General features: G+C 34.9%; 1 protein-coding gene across 1 annotated transcript in view; it reads right to left on the bottom strand.

The window, feature by feature from the left end:
* Positions 1–3,774: 3,774 nt before the first annotated feature.
* Positions 3,775–18,749, bottom strand: part of TRIM23 (tripartite motif containing 23) — a 36,687-nt gene continuing 21,712 nt past the window's right edge. The window contains exons 6-11 of the mRNA XM_065873894.1: positions 17,087–17,302; positions 13,311–13,445; positions 8,305–8,434; positions 7,702–7,812; positions 6,300–6,424; positions 3,775–4,177 (exon numbers count right to left, since the gene is read on the bottom strand). Of these exons, the coding sequence (XP_065729966.1) occupies positions 3,998–4,177; positions 6,300–6,424; positions 7,702–7,812; positions 8,305–8,434; positions 13,311–13,445; positions 17,087–17,302 (897 nt within the window). The 3' untranslated portion in view covers positions 3,775–3,997. The remainder of the gene's footprint in view (positions 4,178–6,299; positions 6,425–7,701; positions 7,813–8,304; positions 8,435–13,310; positions 13,446–17,086; positions 17,303–18,749) is intronic.

Raw genomic sequence — 18,749 nt, forward strand, 5'->3', positions numbered from 1 at the left:
AAACCATATTAAACAATGAGAATGGTGTGCATATGCTCCTTAGTTTTTTAAAAATATGCCAGATAGTCTGCCCTCAAATGATTCTTTAGATCCAATAAGAAAGGGTCAGGATGTGACAGTGATATACCATTTCCTTTTACAAAAGGTTTGTGTTACATGCCAAATAGTTTTGTCCTTTGATCACTGTTAAGTAGTAAGTAGTGGTAAGTAAAACTTCAATAAATAAATAGGAAGTGCCTTTGGTCAGAAGTGTTTTAATTCCTTCATAATTAGGAAATATTCTTCAAATATAAAAATCAGAATAAATGAACACCTGAGTCCTTGGTTTTATATACTGATTCATTTACTATTTTCACATCGTTTTTCTAATGTAGCTGAACAGTTTTTGTCTTCAGTTTATGTAGTATATCTTTTCTTACCTTACTAAATATACCATCAAGAAAGTATATATTGAGTAAAAATGTTAATATCTAACAATGAAGAGATTAGTAGAAATTGGAGCAATAAAACAATATGAGTCCAAGTCTTATGAGTCCAATTCATTTATTCTTCATTTACCCTCATAAATTACTTCAGAATCACTGCTTCTACTTTCCAGACAGACTCTTAAGAACTTATAAGAGGAACAGATTCAACAGACGTGTTTAGGGAATTCACATTCTTATGCTTTATATCTAAGCTTACATTTTTCCTTCTACTGATCAGCAGGATTATTTCCTTTACCTATTTTTGTACCATAAACTGTGATGGAAGAACATGCCAAACTGTGCTAACTTTAAATTAATATTGTGTCCTCCTTTTAAAAAGAACTAAATTATGGACAGAAAATGACTCTTCACTATGACATTTACCTTTTCTCCCTAATTTTAGGTGTTCAGACTTACCTACCTATCAATTCATTCCTAAAAGCTTAATCCTAATTTTTGGTAATACTGCCACCAAGTGGTGGTAGTGATGCCTCATTCTTCCCAAAATAAAATTATTTTGCTTTGAGTGAAAATCATATTTGATTAATGAATTTTTCCATTCCATGTCACAAATTTAACATAATCAGTAGACCTAAAAACCTACACTGCCAGATGTCTTTTTTTAAAGCATGTTTTAAATTATTAGCAAGATACCATCTGATACTTATTAGTCCTTTTCATTCATTATTCTTTTAGGGAAAAGTACAGATATCTTCTTCCTTATTACCACTTTGCAAATTGAGAAGTATCTCAGTGTCACATAAGTGTTTTAGGGGCTTCCCTGGTGACGCAGTGGTTGAGAGTCCGCCTGTCCATGCAGGGGACATGGGTTCATGCCCCGGCGGTCCGGGAAGATCCCACATGCTGCGGAGCGGCTGGGCCCGTGAACCATGGCCACTGAGCCTGCGCTCCGCAACGGGAGAAGCCACAACAGTGAGAGGCCCGCGTACCGCAAAAAAAAAAAAAAAAAAAAAAAAAAAGTGTTTTAGCAACATTAGCTCATCGGATATAGCTAAGTTTTCCAAGCCCTCTTCTAAAAACAGTTATTTAAAATGCTATGTTCTTGTGTGAAACAAGGTTAAATTTAAAAAGCAATAATGTCACTTTGTTCAATGCAAAATTTTAGCTCTCTAAAAACACTACAGTTATAATACTTAAATTTGACAAATTGCAAATATGGAATGACAGAATGGTATTTCTAAATTTTTAATAAAGTATATCTCAAATTTGTCATACAAGTCAATCCCTATCCCATTTTGTTTTCTCTTAACCACAGCACAAATACAACTTTAGTTGGTTACTAGCAATACTACTATATAGATGGTTCAAGAAACAGAATTTTTAGAATAATAATAGGACTTCTTTAAAATGATTTTAACATTTTATTGCTGTCTATACTGATCATATGTGTAATGCAAATAACGGCTTCTAGTAATTATAAAGCATTCCAGAATTACAGACCAAGACTACACACTTGAAAAACCTGCTTTACATAAACCATACAATAATATTTAGGCTTGATACAGAAATTCAGTGCCAGGAGGCAAATCCAAATAGACTGCATTTAAAACCTCTCTGAAGTTTGACATTTCCCAGAGGGAACTAGCAAGCACAATCTTAACTAATAATTAGTGAAAGAATACAACCACAAATAGTAATAAGAGCCTGAGAAAAGTATTTCTTAAAAAAATACTAACAAACAGTACTATCATGTATGTTATAATCAAGTCTAAACACAATTTTTAAATTGTGTTTTAGAAATATGCTAGGAATGTGGATTTTAAAGTTAAGCAAAATTGGTAAAACAAACTTAATTTACAAGGAAAATGCAAGTTTACATGTTAGTGTTAGACTTCTTTTTTCCAATTACCTAGTAGAGAAAACAGTTCAAGGGCTCACAGGCAAATGTAACACCTTTTTTATTTTTCACAGTTATTGCAATCAGTCAAATGTTAATTTAATTCAGAAGTATTAACTTACATGCACAAACTACACTTGTAACAGCATGACCTTTTACTTGAAAAACAAAGGATGTAATATTACTTATTTACACACTGCCCATAATACTGACAGACTTTTTTTTTGATGCTTTGTTTTCTAAAAGTTTTGTTGTTTTTAAACAAAAGTACATTTGAAGAGACTGAACCAAAACAGTGCCACCCAGGAGTCACATCTTACCGTCAGACATCAATGTCCTCATAGCGTTTCAAATAATAAGGTTTAGGATTTAACCTCATCCTAAAGTATAAAGAGCATTTAAAAAGAAAAACAAAAACCATAAAATTCAACCTAGGTATGTTTAAATATAAATCGTACTGCCATAATAAGGGAGTTTCCTTAAAAAATGAAAAACAGTAAAGAGCACAAACTTTTTAAACTTCTACTCAACACTGCATAATAAATGTGATGTAAACTTTTTGAACATTTCTTTTCCTTAGACATGTTGTTTCTCAAACAACTTTTCAAGGCCTTGTCATGAAAAGCCTTGATCACATTTATTGTTAACATAAATACACTTATTTTGGGAAAACATTTTAAAGTAATTGTAATAAGCATTTTCCACTGCATAAATAACTTCTCTGTGGTAGAGGTAGTTTTCTACTTATATCTCTACCTTTTATGTAAAACCAACCCTCGTTTCTGTGTGTAACTTACTACATTTTACCTATAGTCATTCTCACTGAAGATGCAATATTATTTTTAAAAGACATAATGCTAAGTACTTTAAATATACTGAAAAACAGAAGGACGAATTTAGAGCTCTGACCTGGGAAATAATACATTCAGGTTCAGCCCTGCAAATGGGTCTTTCATAAGTGAAGATCAACTAGAATATAACTGACTTTCACAATTTTATTATTAATTGTTCTTCAGTGTAGCACTAATCGAACATCAGGCCTAGTTAGATTACATTTCATTCTGACTCACTGGGTTTTATACAAAAGGCTTTAGGAGAGCTTTAATAAAACACTATAAAATATTAATTTTCTATAGCTTATAGTTCTTAGCATTAAACGTGTTCTGTTATACTGAACGTTAAAGTAATCCTATTACTCAAAGATGCAGTTTGAATTGTATTTCATTAAGTCACTGCCAGTTTTGCTACTAAATACTGCCAAAATCCAGTGAAAAGCCAAGTTGAAGAAGCCATGCTTCACTTGCTTCATACAGAGGTTCCATTAGGCATTCAGTTGGCTATCCTTTTTCCTTGGAAAGAATAAACTTTCACCTACTCTTTGTGACTACTTCTTTCCCAATATATGGGTCACATATAATCTGAAAAACTATTGTACGTTGAAAAAAAATGTATACCCAGTAAGTCCCTATTTAATCCAATTTAATCTGCTCTATCAGATATTTAAATTTTACTACAGTTTTTTAAAAGTGATATTGTACTGAATTCCCAAACTAAAATTCCTTTTATATATACATCGTAAATTAACTACCTTTGAGATGTATAATTTCTTACATCATATTACGTGCAAAATAACTCATAACCACAAAACTTTAAACAACTGCTGCATTTAAAATCAGGCAACATCCAATACTCCAGCAGCCACAAGTTGCCGTGAGAGCCAGTCCAACCCTTCATACAGTCCCATACCACTTCGAGCATCACAGCCCTGAATATACCAGCTTCGGCCACAGCACAATTTATGGAGACTAAGAAGTTCAGTGATTTCTTCTACTGACAGAGCTCCAGCAACGTCCTGAAAGATATATACACATCAGAATTTTAATCAGTCCATCAAAATTATCATATTTGTAATTATTGTTATTTATTTACAGTTCTGTTGGTACCATTCCAACAGAAGCCTATACTAAAGTTAAAACCTAAATTCAACTTTCAGTAATTATTTTGAGATTAATGAGAAAAAATTTGAGTTTTGGTTATAATATAGATAGTCTGTAAGAAGTCTTGCAATGAAATCAATAAAGGCTGTGCCCCCTGAGCGAAAAAACTGCCGAGGTCATTATAAGGCATCAATTAAAAAAAAATTAATACATGTACATTGTAAGAAATGGCTTTTACATAGGGTTTATATAGTAAAGAGTTTATTAAACTCTCCACGGAATTCCCTGGTGGTCCAGTGGTTAGGACTCAGCACTCTTGCTCCCAGGGGCCCGGGTTCAATCCCTTAGGACACTACGATGTGGCACAGCCAAAAAATAAAAATAAAAACCTCTCCAAATACCTCTGAATACCCCTTCTTCCCAGAAGCAACGATCAGCAAAAAAAAAAAAAGCTCTCCAAATACCCCCTTCTTCTCAGAAGCAATCATCAGTAACAACTTCTTTCATATTTTTCAGAAAACTGCCATGCACACTCACGCAAATAAACAGGAACATACTCTCTTTTTTTGTTTTTTACTTAACACATATCTTGAAAATAAAGATATCTTTCCATTATCAGGACAAGCAGATTTTCCATATTATTTTTAACATCTGTATTGCATTCCACTGTAGGTGCAACATAATTTTCTTAACCAGTCCTATACCGAATATTTAGATTGAAGATGTGTGCTTATGTGCTATTACATATGCATACACATTCATATAAACATGTATTTTTACATACATACATTTACAAAATTATCTCTAAGATAACCTTAGGATATCTCTTTGCAGAATACATTACTAGAGATAGAATTACAGGGTAAAAGGGTATATGCACCTAAAACTTTGACAAAGTACTGCCATATTGCCCTCCAAGAAAATGTCTCCTTTTAATAACCACACCAGCAGTGTATGCAGGTCTGAGGATTATCAAACATTTTCATCTTTAACAATATGATAAGTGGAAAATGGTATTTCACTCTGTCTTATTTGCATATCTTTAATCATAAATAAAGTGAAGTATATCAGCTCTTAATGGTTTGCTTTTTTTTTTTTATTAAGGGGAAATTCCCTGTCCATCCTACTCTTCCTTCTTATGACATCTAAGCCCCCCTATTGCACTAAAGAAAAGCATTCTCATCCTCCCAGAAGCTTAGTCCCAAAATCTAAGAATCTTCAGCTACTCCCCGTCCTTCATCCTCTCCATTTGGTCACCAAATTCTAACTATTCTATGTCCATAAAGTTTCTTCAGTCTGCTTCTACCCTTCCATTCCTTTAATTCAGGATCTTGTTAACTGTCACTTGAATTACTGCAGCAATTTACTGCATCTGCCTGTCTCTATTCCCTTGCCCCTGATTAATTCTACATCCTACCCCCAAAATTACAATCCTAAAACACTAATATGATCTTACGACCAACTTTTAATGGTTCTCCTTTACTCATAGAATATAACCTAAATTTCTCAGCCTGGCCCTGTCAGGCCTTTATCACACAACCTCCTCTGTTACTCTAGAATGTCTTCATCCTCTACCTACCCCTCACATACAGATCTCCTTCGTGCTCCCTAAATATACTTTTTCCTGCCTGCAGTGTTCTTTCCTTCACAAATTAACTCAAAGTCTTATCCATAATTTCAACTCTTATAGTTTCAATTCAAATCCTACTTTTTACAAATCTTACAAAATACCACCTCTAGAACTACTCTCCAATTTTCCTTAACACTGTTAATATTACTGAAGTCACTTAGCAATTTTCTTTGTATTAAAAATATACACAACATGCTTACCTAAATACATAGGAGTTTCTAGTGAGCATCAACTACTTTATTTCCTTCTGTATATTCCAAGGTACCAAGTACAGCACCTTCCATATAGATTGTACTCAAAATACAGAGCAGAAATTTTATATCTACTGAATTATTTCCCTTGAAATCTTAACAGCTACTTACAATGTGGAATGCTAAAATAAATATTCTGAAATAAAAATGTGTTACCTGTTTGTTAGCAAAAATCAGTAGCAAAGCATCTCGGAGTTCTTTTTCTGTTAACAACTTTGCAAGTTCACTGTGTGCTTCACTAACTCTGTCTCTATGACTGCTATCAACAACAAATACAACAGCTACCAAAAAAAGAGAAAAATATTCATTTAGTCACTTGTTAAATTTCAGTAAATGGACTAAATATTTTAATGTTCTCATTAATATATTATGGTTAGTCTACCATCATTATTTTCACAGAAAGGCTGCTTATTACAGGAACACCTAGCAATAATTAATGATATAATCTCAAACAGTTCGCCTAACTTTTCAGCTGTTGTTTCCCCCTCTGTAACAGGATTTACAATGCTTGCCTACCAAACACAGATTGTTGTGCATATGATTTAATATATTTCTCTTAATGAATGAAAATGTAGCTCTTATGATCTACCTACTGATGTTATTTCTTCGATTACTACTTGCTTTACCAAAAGATAGTGTTTTAAAAATAAATAAATCACCATCTTTATCTCTCCCAAGTATTCTCTCTAGGTGCCCGGCACAGCACTTTCCACAGATTGTGCTCAAAATACACAGCAGAAACTTCATAAATATCTACTGAATTAATTCTCTTTTGAAATCTTTCCAGCTACCTTATGGTAGCTAAACATCCCAGACTTTCAACCATTCCTCATGTTCAAAATTCCATTTTGTCCCCTAAATCACTGTCTCATACTAAACTTAATATCAAGAATCCCAAAGTAAAAATTATCTAGTCTTTCTTCTAGGTGGAAAATAGGATGACATATGCAACAGGTAGCATGAACATAATAAGCTTTATGTTGGGGTATAAGAGGCAAAGTGTAGAATGGGGCCCAAGTGTGAATAAATGCTAAGTGGAATATATGTGATATAACACAGTTTGGTCAAAAGCAAACCACTGTAGTTTCTTCTGCAGATAATAACTAATTGTGAATAGAAATGAAGGAGTGGAGCTATTGAGAGATTATAATGGGATAACTGTTGAGTTGAATTTAATTGAATAGAGCAAGAGAACTATATACCACAAATTCAACCCTATAACACAATATTGCCAGTGATCATGCTCTCATGAACACTAATAATATACTTTAACTGTTAAGAGCAGCAAGGGGAAAGTACCCTTAATTACCTACATATATAAGATAAATTTGGTCTTTATGCTAAATTATGGTTTTTCATGAAATAAACCAGAGTACATAACCCAGTCTATCCACCTTAATTTTCTTAATAATGTGGAGCTTGCTACCAATATTTAAAGGTATAGTCACGTTTTTAATCAATGCTAAAATATCAGTTTTATTAGCTAAATCAATGAATTGAAAACTGAACTGGCATCCTAAAAATCTGAAAAATTAAGATGTAATTTTTACACTCTTACCTTGGGTATTGAGGTAATAATGTTTCCACAATGGTCTTAATTTATGTTTTCCACCTACATCCCAAATGGTGAACTTTAGATTTTTATATTCTACAGTTTCCACATTAAAACCTGTTTTTAAAAAAACTTACTTTAATACTGAACTTACATTTACACACCAAACACAGGCAACCCTGTTTATAACTGTGACTTACAAATTATCTGCATACAGCACTATCTACTGCTCTGCAACCAACTCCACTCGTGACAAACATGCGTGGGGAAATGTATACCTTTAACCAGGGTTAGCCCTCTAATCCACCAGAGTCCTTAAGACCTTGACACCCAAGTACCAGATCTGCATCACTACCCTAATCCTCAGCAGGGTTATCAATCCTTTATTCCTTCCAACTGTCCCACCAATATTCTGTTCCTTCTTGCTATCCTCCCCATCCACATTTCAATCCCACAGCCACTGAATCTTGCATTTTTTCTCTGAAATGCTGGTGTCTTAGAGCCAATCTCCAAACCAGACTGACATAAAATAAGTCCCAAAGAACTCAGCTGAAAGCTAGGGTTTGTCTGTAAAATGTCCATTAAGGTAAAAGCAATACTTATACTTACCAATTGTTGGAATAGGCTGCATGAACTCATCCTGTTTTAATTTAAACAAAATAGTAGTTTTTCCAGCACCATCTAATCCTAACGTAACAACTCGAATTTCCATTTTGGGTCCAATGTGAACTCTATTGTCCTATAATTTTTTAAAAAATTAATCTTTTTATTTTGATATGGAGTTAAAAGTATTAGTACTTACACTTTTATTTATAAAATACCTTTGTTAATTATTGTGTCTCCTACTCATTCCTTAATCCATTAAAATCAAAGTTATAGTCCCCTATTAAAATACCCTTATTCTGATCTTTAGAAAGAGGAAATCAATCCTCATTGCTTTGCTAAATCTTAGCTTAGTAAAACTTACTACTTACTTTGTTTTTATATAAGTTAAAAAAAATACACATACCCACTTATTTTTCCCAGATTTTCTAACTCAACTGAATCTTCTTTAAATAAGATTTTTCATTCTGTGTTAAATGTATTAATTAAAAATGAAAAGTGATACTCACTTCCCATAAATATCCACTGTTAACAATTTCACATATATCCCTCAAGATATCTTCCTGTGCAGACATTGGTTGACATACACAAATCAGATATACTTAAAAAAAAAAAAAATACACACTGCAACTACTTTTTGCACTCAATAGTACATTATGGAATCCTTTCATTTCAAAACATATAGACCTACCTTTTTCTTTTAATTGCTTTATTATATTCCATGTACCACTATTTAACCAATCACCAACTGAGAGATATTAGGTCATCTCTGATTTTTTGATATTACAAATAATGCTGCAATGAACATACTTGTATATATTGCTAGCTGCATGACCTCTCTGCCTGACTTCTCCCATCTGTAAAATGGGGATTAAAAATTGTACCAAACTTACATAGGATTTTTGCAAGGATTAGTTTTTTAAAAGACATGTAATCTGAACTAATGGAGTTAGAGGAGGAAAAAGAAAAAAGAATGAAGAAAAGTGAAAAGACCCTAAGAGACATATGGGAATGGGAATCCCAGAAGGGGGATACAGAAATAAAGGGGCAAAGAGATCTTACTTGAAGATACAATGGCTGAAAACTTCCCAATCTGAGGAAAGAAATGGACATAAAAATTCTAGAAGCTCAGTTCCAACTCAGATAAGTCCAAAGAGACCCACACTGAGACACATTATAATCCAACTGTCAAAAGTCAAAAACAGGATAATCTTGAAAGCAGCAAGAGAAAAGTGACTCATCACATAAATTTGATGATTAACAAATTTCTCAGCAGAAACACTGCAGGCCAGAAAGAGTGGGATGATACATTCAAAGTGCTGAAAGAAAAAAACTGTCAACCAAGAATGCTATATATGGCAAAACTGTCCTTCGAAATGAAGGAAAAATCAAGACTTTCCCAGAAAAACAAAATCTGAGGGAGTCATTACCACTAGACCTGCTCTATAAGAAATGCTAAAGGAGTCCTTCAAGTTGAAATGAAAGGACGCTAGACAGCAACATGAAGCCATATGAAAATCTAAAATGATAACAATAACTACATGGAAAAATAGTAACCTGTATTATAATTTGGGTGCATAAATTTAATTCTTCACAGAATTGAAATAACAAACACATGAAAAAAAACTATAAGCCTGTGCTAATAGGTGTACAATAAAGATGTAATTTGTGACATCAATAACATAAAGTACAGGGGGATGGAGCTGTGAAAGAATAGGGTTTTCGTATGCAACTGAAGTTAAACTGCTATCAGTTTAAAATAGAATGTTATAACTAAGATGTTTTATGTAATTGCAATGGTAACCACACACACAAAAAATCCACAGAATATACACCAAAGGAAAAGAGAAGGGAATCAAATATGACACTATAAAAAAATCAATAAAACACAAAAGAAGGCAATGAAAGAGGAAAGGTGAAACAAAAAAAACTATCAAGTTATGCAGAAAACAATGAACAAAATGACAACAGTATTTACCTATCAATAATTACTTTAAACAGACTTAACTCTCCACTCAAAAGACACAGCTTGACTAAATGCGTGAAAAACCAAGATCCAAAAATATGCTATCTACAAGAGACTCACTTTATAGCTAAGAAAATACATAGTCTGAAAGTGAAAGGATGGAAAGAGATGCAAATCTTTGAGATGCAAATCATACCCAGAAGAGAGCAGGGGTGGCTATCCTAATATCAGACAAAATAGATTTTAAGTCAGAAACTGTTATAAGAGACAAAGAAGTTCATTATATAATGATAAAAGGGCAAATATAGAAAGAATATATAACAACTATAAATACTTGGATTATAAATAAATGAATTAAAGCCCTAAACATAAGAACCAAAGCTACAAAACTCCTAGAAGAAAACACAGAAGAAAGGCTCCATAACGTTGGATTTGGCAATGATTTCCTGGATATGACATCAAAAGCACAATCAACAAGAGCAAAAATAAACAAATGGGACTAGATCAACCTTAAAAATTTTGTGAATAAAAGGACACAATCAGTAGAGTGAAGAAACAAACTACAGAATGGGAGAAGATACTTGCAAATCATGTATCTGATAATAGATTCACATCCAGAATATAAAAAGAACTCCTACAACTCAACAACAAAAAAATCAAATAACTCAATAGAAAAACAGGCAAAGGACTTGTACAAAATTCTCCAAAGAACTGGCCAAGAGGCATATGAAAATGATACTCAACATCACTATCATCAGAGAAATGCAAATCAAAACCACAATGAGATATCACCTTACACCAATTAGAATGGCTACTAGTGTAAGCCATCCTGTTTTACTATCAAAAAACCCCCCCAGAACAAACAGAAAATAACAAGTGTTGGTGAAAATGTAGAGAAATTGGACCATATTATGTTGGTGGGATTTACATAATATGATGCAACCACTATGGAAAACAGTATAGCATTTCCTCAGAAAATTAACAATAGAACTACCATATGATCCAGTAGTCCCACTTCTGGGAATTTATCCAAAAGAATTGAAGGCAAAGCCTCAAAGAGATATCTGTACACCCATGTTCATAGCAGCACTATTCACAATAGCCAAGAGGTGAAGTAACCCAAATATCCATCGATAGATGAATGGATACAAAATGTGGTATATACAAACAATGAAATATTATTTAGACAAAATAGAAGGAAATTGTGTCACATGCTACAACATGGGTGCACTTTAAGGACATAATGCTAAGTGAAATAAGCCAGTCACAAAAAGACAAATACTATATGATCCCACTTGCATGATAAATTTAGAGCAGTCAAATACAAAGAAATAGAAAGTAGAGTGGTGGTTACCAGGAGCTAGTGAGAAGCGGGTAACAGGGGAGTCATTGTTTAGAAGGTATAGTTTCAGTTTTTTAAGATGAAAAATTTCTGGAAATGTTTCACACAATGTGAACACACTTAACAATACTGAACTAAACACTTAAAAAGTGGTTAAGATGGTAAATTTTATATTATGTGTTTTTCACCATAATAAAAAAATGTACATCCTCACAATAAAGTACCTTGCAGCTGTAAAAGGGAACAGAAAATGTCACTATATACTGCTATGGACTGACCTCCAGGATGTACACTTCAGTGAAAAGTACAAGCTGGAGAAGTAGGTACAGTATTCTACCTTTAAATATGGGGAGTGTGGGGCTTCCCTCGTGGCGCAGTGGTTGAGAGTCCGCCTGCCGATGCAGGGGACACGGGTTCGTGCCCCGGTCCGGGAAGATCCCACATGCCGCGGAGCGGCTGGGCCCATGAGCCAAGGCTGCTGAGCCTGCGCGTCTGGAGCCTGTGCTCCGTAATGGGATAGGCCACAACAGTGAGAGGCCTGCGTACCGCAAAAAAAAATAAAAAACTAAAAAAAAATGGGGAGTGTGCATGCAAATATATTTCTCTACTTTTTTAAAATGACGAATAAAACTAACAAAAATTCTTAATGGTTTTCTATGGAGAAGGGAAGAAAAGGGTGGCAGGGTCAGGAATATAAGTTAGACTTCTCTGAATGAACCTTGCTTTGTAGATTTGATTCTGGACCATGTGAATGTTTCACATAATTATAAAACGAGATTTAAAAAGTTTTAAAAGCCACTCCCTAGGACTTCCCAGGTGGGGCAGTGGTTAGGAATCCTCCTGCCAATGCAGGGGACATGGGTTACAGCCCTGGTCCGGGAAGATCCCACATGCCGTGGAGCAACTAAGCCTGGGCGCCACAACTACTGAACCTGCGCTCTAGAGCCCGCGAGCCACAACTACTGAAGCCCACGCGCCTAGAGCCCGTGCTCCGAAACAAGAAAAGACACTGCAGTGAAAAGTCCACGCACCACAACAAAGAGTAGCCCCCGCTCGCTGCAAGTAGAAAAAGCCTGCGCACAGTAACCAAGACCCAACGCAACCAAAAATAAATAAATTAAAAAAAAAAAAGCCACTCTCTAAAACTAGAGAGCAAAATGGAATACATGTACCTTTTTAAATTAGGGGGAATCTACTTGAAAAGAGACCAAAACATATGAACCAAATGCCAAATACGCACCTTGCTGGATTTTGTCTCAAACCTAAAAAAATTTTTTTTAACAATCTGGGAAATCTAATAGATATTATTAGAGAGTATTATTTAGGACATGATCCATTTCTAATTTTGTTGTGTTTTGAAAAAGAGAACAGAATCCGTGTTTTAGAAACGTGAAAATATTACATAGATGAAATGATATATTAGGATGAAATATGCTGGGGTTTGTTTCAAAATAACCTGGGAGACTGTAGGTAGAAAGAGACTAGGGGAAAGGGTAGATGAAATTAAAAGTTTTTAATTGTTCAAGTAGGTGATAATACAGGGAGACTCATTATACCACCTTCTATTTTCCACTGATACAGTAATTTTTTTTCCCTAATTCTGTGGTTCATTTCTTAGTTGTCTCTTAGTTGATTATCATGGAATGTAAAACAATTATGATTTATTCAAAAACACACCTAAAAACAAAGTATAGAATATATTACCTTTGTAAAAGTGACAGGGATGCTGGCATCTAACTGAATGTGATCTGCAACCTCTGTAAACTGCTGCTGCTGCTTTTGCAACGTTTCCAGTAACCTTGTAATTTCTTGTTTTGCTAAGACAACTCTACAATCATCCTAGAAAAGAGAAGATGATATTTCTTATAAACTTTTTAAAGAAACAACGAAAACAGAGATATCACTAAAACTCAAGAAAAGCTCATTTAACATTACAGTATTGAAAGTTAACTTATGTATAAATTTGACTAAGTTAACAATAATCAGGCATTAATAAATAATTTAAGAGCCCATCAATAGAAGAATAGATAAATAAAGTATGGTATATTCACAAATGCAACACAACCAAAATGCATGGTTGAATGAACTACAGGTTCATTCAGGTAAGAATGAACTACAATTACATGTGATGATATGAATTTCACAAACATACGGTAAGGGAAGAAATGACATGAAGAGCTTGCACTGCATGATTCCCACTTTCATTAATTACCAAAACAGGCCAAAACAAGGTATATATTAGAAATCAGGATAGCGGTTTATCCTTAGGAGGAAAGGTGCGTAGTTACTAGAAGAGAGTCTGAGGGGCTTCTGGGGTTGGTAATGTTCTGTTACTTGATCTGGATGCTCGTTACACAGTAATGTCCAGTCTGAAAATTCAGCAAGCTGAACACTTATGCACATACTTCTGTATATATATATATATATATTGTACTCCTATAAAAAGTTTTTTAAATAATTTAAGATATACATGTATCGGTTTAAAAAAAAAAGACTAAAGGTCAAACTGTGATGTCTCCCTCTCACTTTAGATTCCCAGGCCCTCTCCTCAAAGCTAAGCACTTTTCAGTTTCTCAAATATTATTCCAGAGATATTCTATACATATACCAATGTATTCTTCATAAGACAGAAATCTCCCAACAATATTTAAGCTCCATGAGAGAAGCGGTGTTGTCAGTTTTTGCTCACAGTTGCATATTCAAATTAGGTGATAGCAATTTGGTTGTTCCAATTGCCAGAACAAAAACTTTGAGTCTTCTCAAAGACTCTTGCCTTCTCCTCCCTTATTCCCACGTACAATTTGTCAACAAATCCTACTGGATATCCAAAATGTGGGTACTTCTAGCCCTCACGATCCAAGCTACTATCCTCTCTCACTTGGAATTCTACAACAGTCTTCTAACCATTGAGCTCCTTCCTTCCATCTTTGCCCTCCTTCAATCTATTTTTTACACATCAGCCAGATCCTTTTAAGTAAGATCAAATCATTCTTGCGCTCAAAACCCCACAATGGTTTCCCCAATTCAATCAGTAAAAACTGAAGTCCTTCCAATGGCCCACAAGGCCCTCCTTACATATAATTCCCTATTATCTCTAATTTCAGCTCCTATTACTCTCTCCATCGCTTACTCTATTCCAGCAACAGTACCCTCTTTTGCTGTTCCTCAAATACACCAGGCATGTCACCCTAGGGTTTTTGCTCTAACCAGTTCCTCAGCTGAAATCTTCTTCATTAAGGTGTGAGCTAGTTCCCTTCACCTTCTTCCCCTTTGAGTCTCTGTTCAAATCTCACCTTCTCTCAGTGATGCTTACCCTATTTAAAAATACAGTCTGCTGTACCCTCATACTTTTTCTTTTTCCCTTAGCTCTTATCACTTTTTAACATACTATATAATTTACTTATTAGATATGGTTATGGCTTATTGTCTGCCTTCTCCTTGTTAGGATGCTAATTCCACAAGATTATGGCTTTTTGCTTGCTTTGTTTACTGACATATTCCATGTACCTAGAATATACATGGCACATAGTAGGCACACAACAAATATTTGCCTAATAAACAAATCCTAACCATTCAGTATTATGCCTTGAACTTAGATGATGCATCAATTTTTTCTGGAGGAGAGGGATGATTTTGTTCTCAAAATTGGTAATATATATGTGATGTTCCATCCATTCCTCTGTTCAGTTATCTCTGTGGCAGGAACTTTTAAGAATATTGATTGAGATTAGGGTTCTCTGTCTATAAATCAGAACAAAACTAATAGGTCCATATGAAGAATGAATCTAAGACCCCAATTTCATCTGCGTTAACACAGTGAGATAATACCATGTCATTAACAATTATCAGTCACTTTGACAAAATGCTTCAGAAACTCTAAAATACTTCTAAATACTTCAGTTAACTATGAGCTTTCTTTTTAATAAAATAAATATAAAAATACTTTGAAGTATTCACGTAAGTATGATTTAGGACATGATCCATTTCTAATTTTGCTGTGTAGCTTGAGCTGAACAAGTATTTATTAGGCTCTTTGTATCTCTAAATTCTTTGTATCTGGATAGATACATCCAGAATGTGCATATTGTATCATTAGGTTCGAATCAGGAGATAAAAACCACAATAGTCATATGAATAGAAAATATTAATATGAAGAACTGTTAACTAGGTGTAGTTATTAAGTAGGCAACTGAAAGGGTAAAAAGAACTCTGAGGTATCATGGAGCAAACAACTGTAGGAAACAGCTACCACCCTCAGGGCTGGGAGAATAAAGGAGAGATGCTAGAATTATTAAAACTTAAAAACTTATAGGAGGGATCTCATGGAGCTGAAATTCGGATCTCTAAGGAAAGTGGTCTCGTAGTATGAGCAGTGTCATTCACAGGAACCCCAAGCAAATGGGAACGCACAGGAAACCACCTCCACCTTTCAGCTTCCTTCTACTGTCCACTATTGGCAGAGCCTAAAATCGCATGGAGGCAGCTGGCAGAGCTGGTATGTGGTTTGCAGAGTTCCAGTATCAGCATCACAAAGCAGAGGACAGAACAGGACTGGAGCTCAAAGACAGCTTAATAAATGGCATAAACATCAATTATTACAATTCGATGTGATAAGGACTAAAGGACTCAAGACTGATGTGGTTACAGCCTGGCCACATTCATTTAAGTCTAATCAGATATTTAAGAGAAAAAGCTCTACAACAGTAAAAAGTTTAGCTCTATGATGATTTGATATCAACACAATCATTAGCAATATAGCAAAAGATGAGTGACTGAAGCTTACCAGGAATTCCTAGGGCAATAATTAGCCTTAAATTGTACATCATGAAGGCAGATCCAAAACAGTAATGAGTAAGACTGGCATTTTTGTTAGAATAACCTTAAATCTATTTTAAAAGCACATTATCTGCAAACTGGGTAACAAATTGCTTATGATACGTCAACCATGAAAAAACACGGGTTTTCTGTGACATCAAAGTTGAGAACCAATAAATTAGAGCAGAGATAGGGAGTACATGCTAGCAAGGCACCCCACCTCCACCACCAAAAACAAAAACAAAAGGAGCAAGGAAGAGTAAGTAGCTTCAAAGAACAGCAAACATTTGAAGAAGGATTTCCAATATCAGAAAAGGGAGACATAAGCCCATCAAGCAGAAAGAATAGTATATGCTTGGCAAAGAAGGGTTAAAGGGCTTGGGATGACTGAAGAATGACAGGAAGTTAGAGAGGTTCTAGAACCTATGGTTTTATGGTGGGGAAGACACATGAAAGAGAGGACATTGATGTGGTTGAGTGGAGCAATTTGAGGTTAGAGACCATGTCCTAAGCACAATGTTAATGCCCACAGTAACACAGAGTAATAATATAAAAATATTTATTAAATTAATAAAATAGACTAGTGTGTACCTCTGGTAATGATATACTTAAGCTTACAAATCCTCCTTCTTAAACTATGTCCTAATCATGTTTAAACCACACACCTGTTGCAAAGTCTTTTCACAATGGAGACAGGCTGTTGAAACCTGGGATAACAAAATAGTCATATCTTCTTGCTGCTGTCTGAGCCAAATCAGTTTTTCTCGAACATGAGCATCAACAACACTTAGAGCCATTTCTTCTTGACGACACAGAGTTTCATGTAGATCAGAAAAATAAGCTCGGACACATGACCGGGCATTCTCCGCAGTACCTGGTACCTAAGGCAATAAAAGTAAGTTTTAAACAACTGTAACCTTAACGAAGATTTTATATGTGAAATAATGAAAATTTAAATACAATCTATATCCTTAAGATCCCAAAATGTTTATCTCCACACTAAATTTTTCCCCTTAAGCACAGCCTTTGGATATCCAACTGTTTAAATGACATTTCAAGCAACAAGGAATACCTAATCTCCAGTCTCTCCCAACCCTGAACCTAGTTTCCTTCATCTCAATAAATGGCAACTCCATCTTCCAGGTTATTCAAGTTAAAAAAATTGGAGTCACCCTTAACACTTCTCTTTCGTATCTCACAACTAGTTTCTCAACAAATTCTCCTGACTTCAAAATATATCTAGAATCTGATCATGCCTCACCACCTTCACCTCTGCCAACCTGATTGAAACCATTATCATCTCTCACCTGATTATTATAATAGCCTCCTAATTGGGCTCACTAGATTTACCTCTGCTGCCTATAATGTATTCTCCACCCAGAAGCCAGACTGATCCTTTTTAAATGTTAAGTCAGAATGATAATTATTCTTTTGCTCAAAACTCTCCAGTGGCTTCCCACTCAGAGTAAATGCCAAAGTCCTTTATAGGGGATGTTCAACGACAGACTCCCTGGGAAAGAGACATCTGAGCTAAGACCTGAAAGAGGTAAGAGAGGGAACCATGTGAATATCTTCAAGGGCATTCCTGGAAGAAAGTAAAGCAAGTGCCTTTAAGGACCTTTCTGACCTCAACTCCTGCTATGCTCCCCATCAATCATTCTAATTTATCTAACTCAACCTCCTAAAAGGTTCTTAAGCACACGAGGCACACTCCAACTTCAGGGCCTCTGTACTTGCTCTTCTCTCTGCCTAGAATGCTCTTCCCCCAAATATTAGCATGGTTCCCTTTCTCATCTCCTTTAGGTCTCTGCTTAATGCCCCTTCTCAGGGAGCCTGTCCTCAAACACCCCATATAAAAGTGCATTCCCCCTTTCCCTTATTTTTCTCCAAAGTATCTAATAACATACTTCTGTATTTTACTTATGTACTGTCTCTCTCCCCACATTAGAATGTAAACTTTGCAAAAGCAGGTATTTTTGACTTCAACAGTGTCTATCACTTTGGATGTGTTCAATAAATATTTGCTGAGGGAATAAATAAAATATTTCCACTGTAGCACAAAAATGTCCAACAGAATTTTATGTGATGATAGACATATTCTATATCTGTGCTGACTAATATGGTAGCCACCAGCTACATGCACGTAAAATGTACTTGAAATGTAGCTAGTGAGACTGAGGAAGTAAATTCTGTATTTTCTTGAACTGTTAAATAATTTAAACTTAAATAGCCACAGGAGGCTAATGGCTACTATATTTGACAGAGAGCAGTTCTAGCATTATTCCCCAATGACTTAGCTTAACTTTGTTTCTTTACAAAAGAAAAACA

Source organism: Phocoena phocoena, chromosome 3, assembly GCF_963924675.1.
Source record: "Phocoena phocoena chromosome 3, mPhoPho1.1, whole genome shotgun sequence".
NCBI classification, from domain to species: domain Eukaryota; kingdom Metazoa; phylum Chordata; class Mammalia; order Artiodactyla; family Phocoenidae; genus Phocoena; species Phocoena phocoena.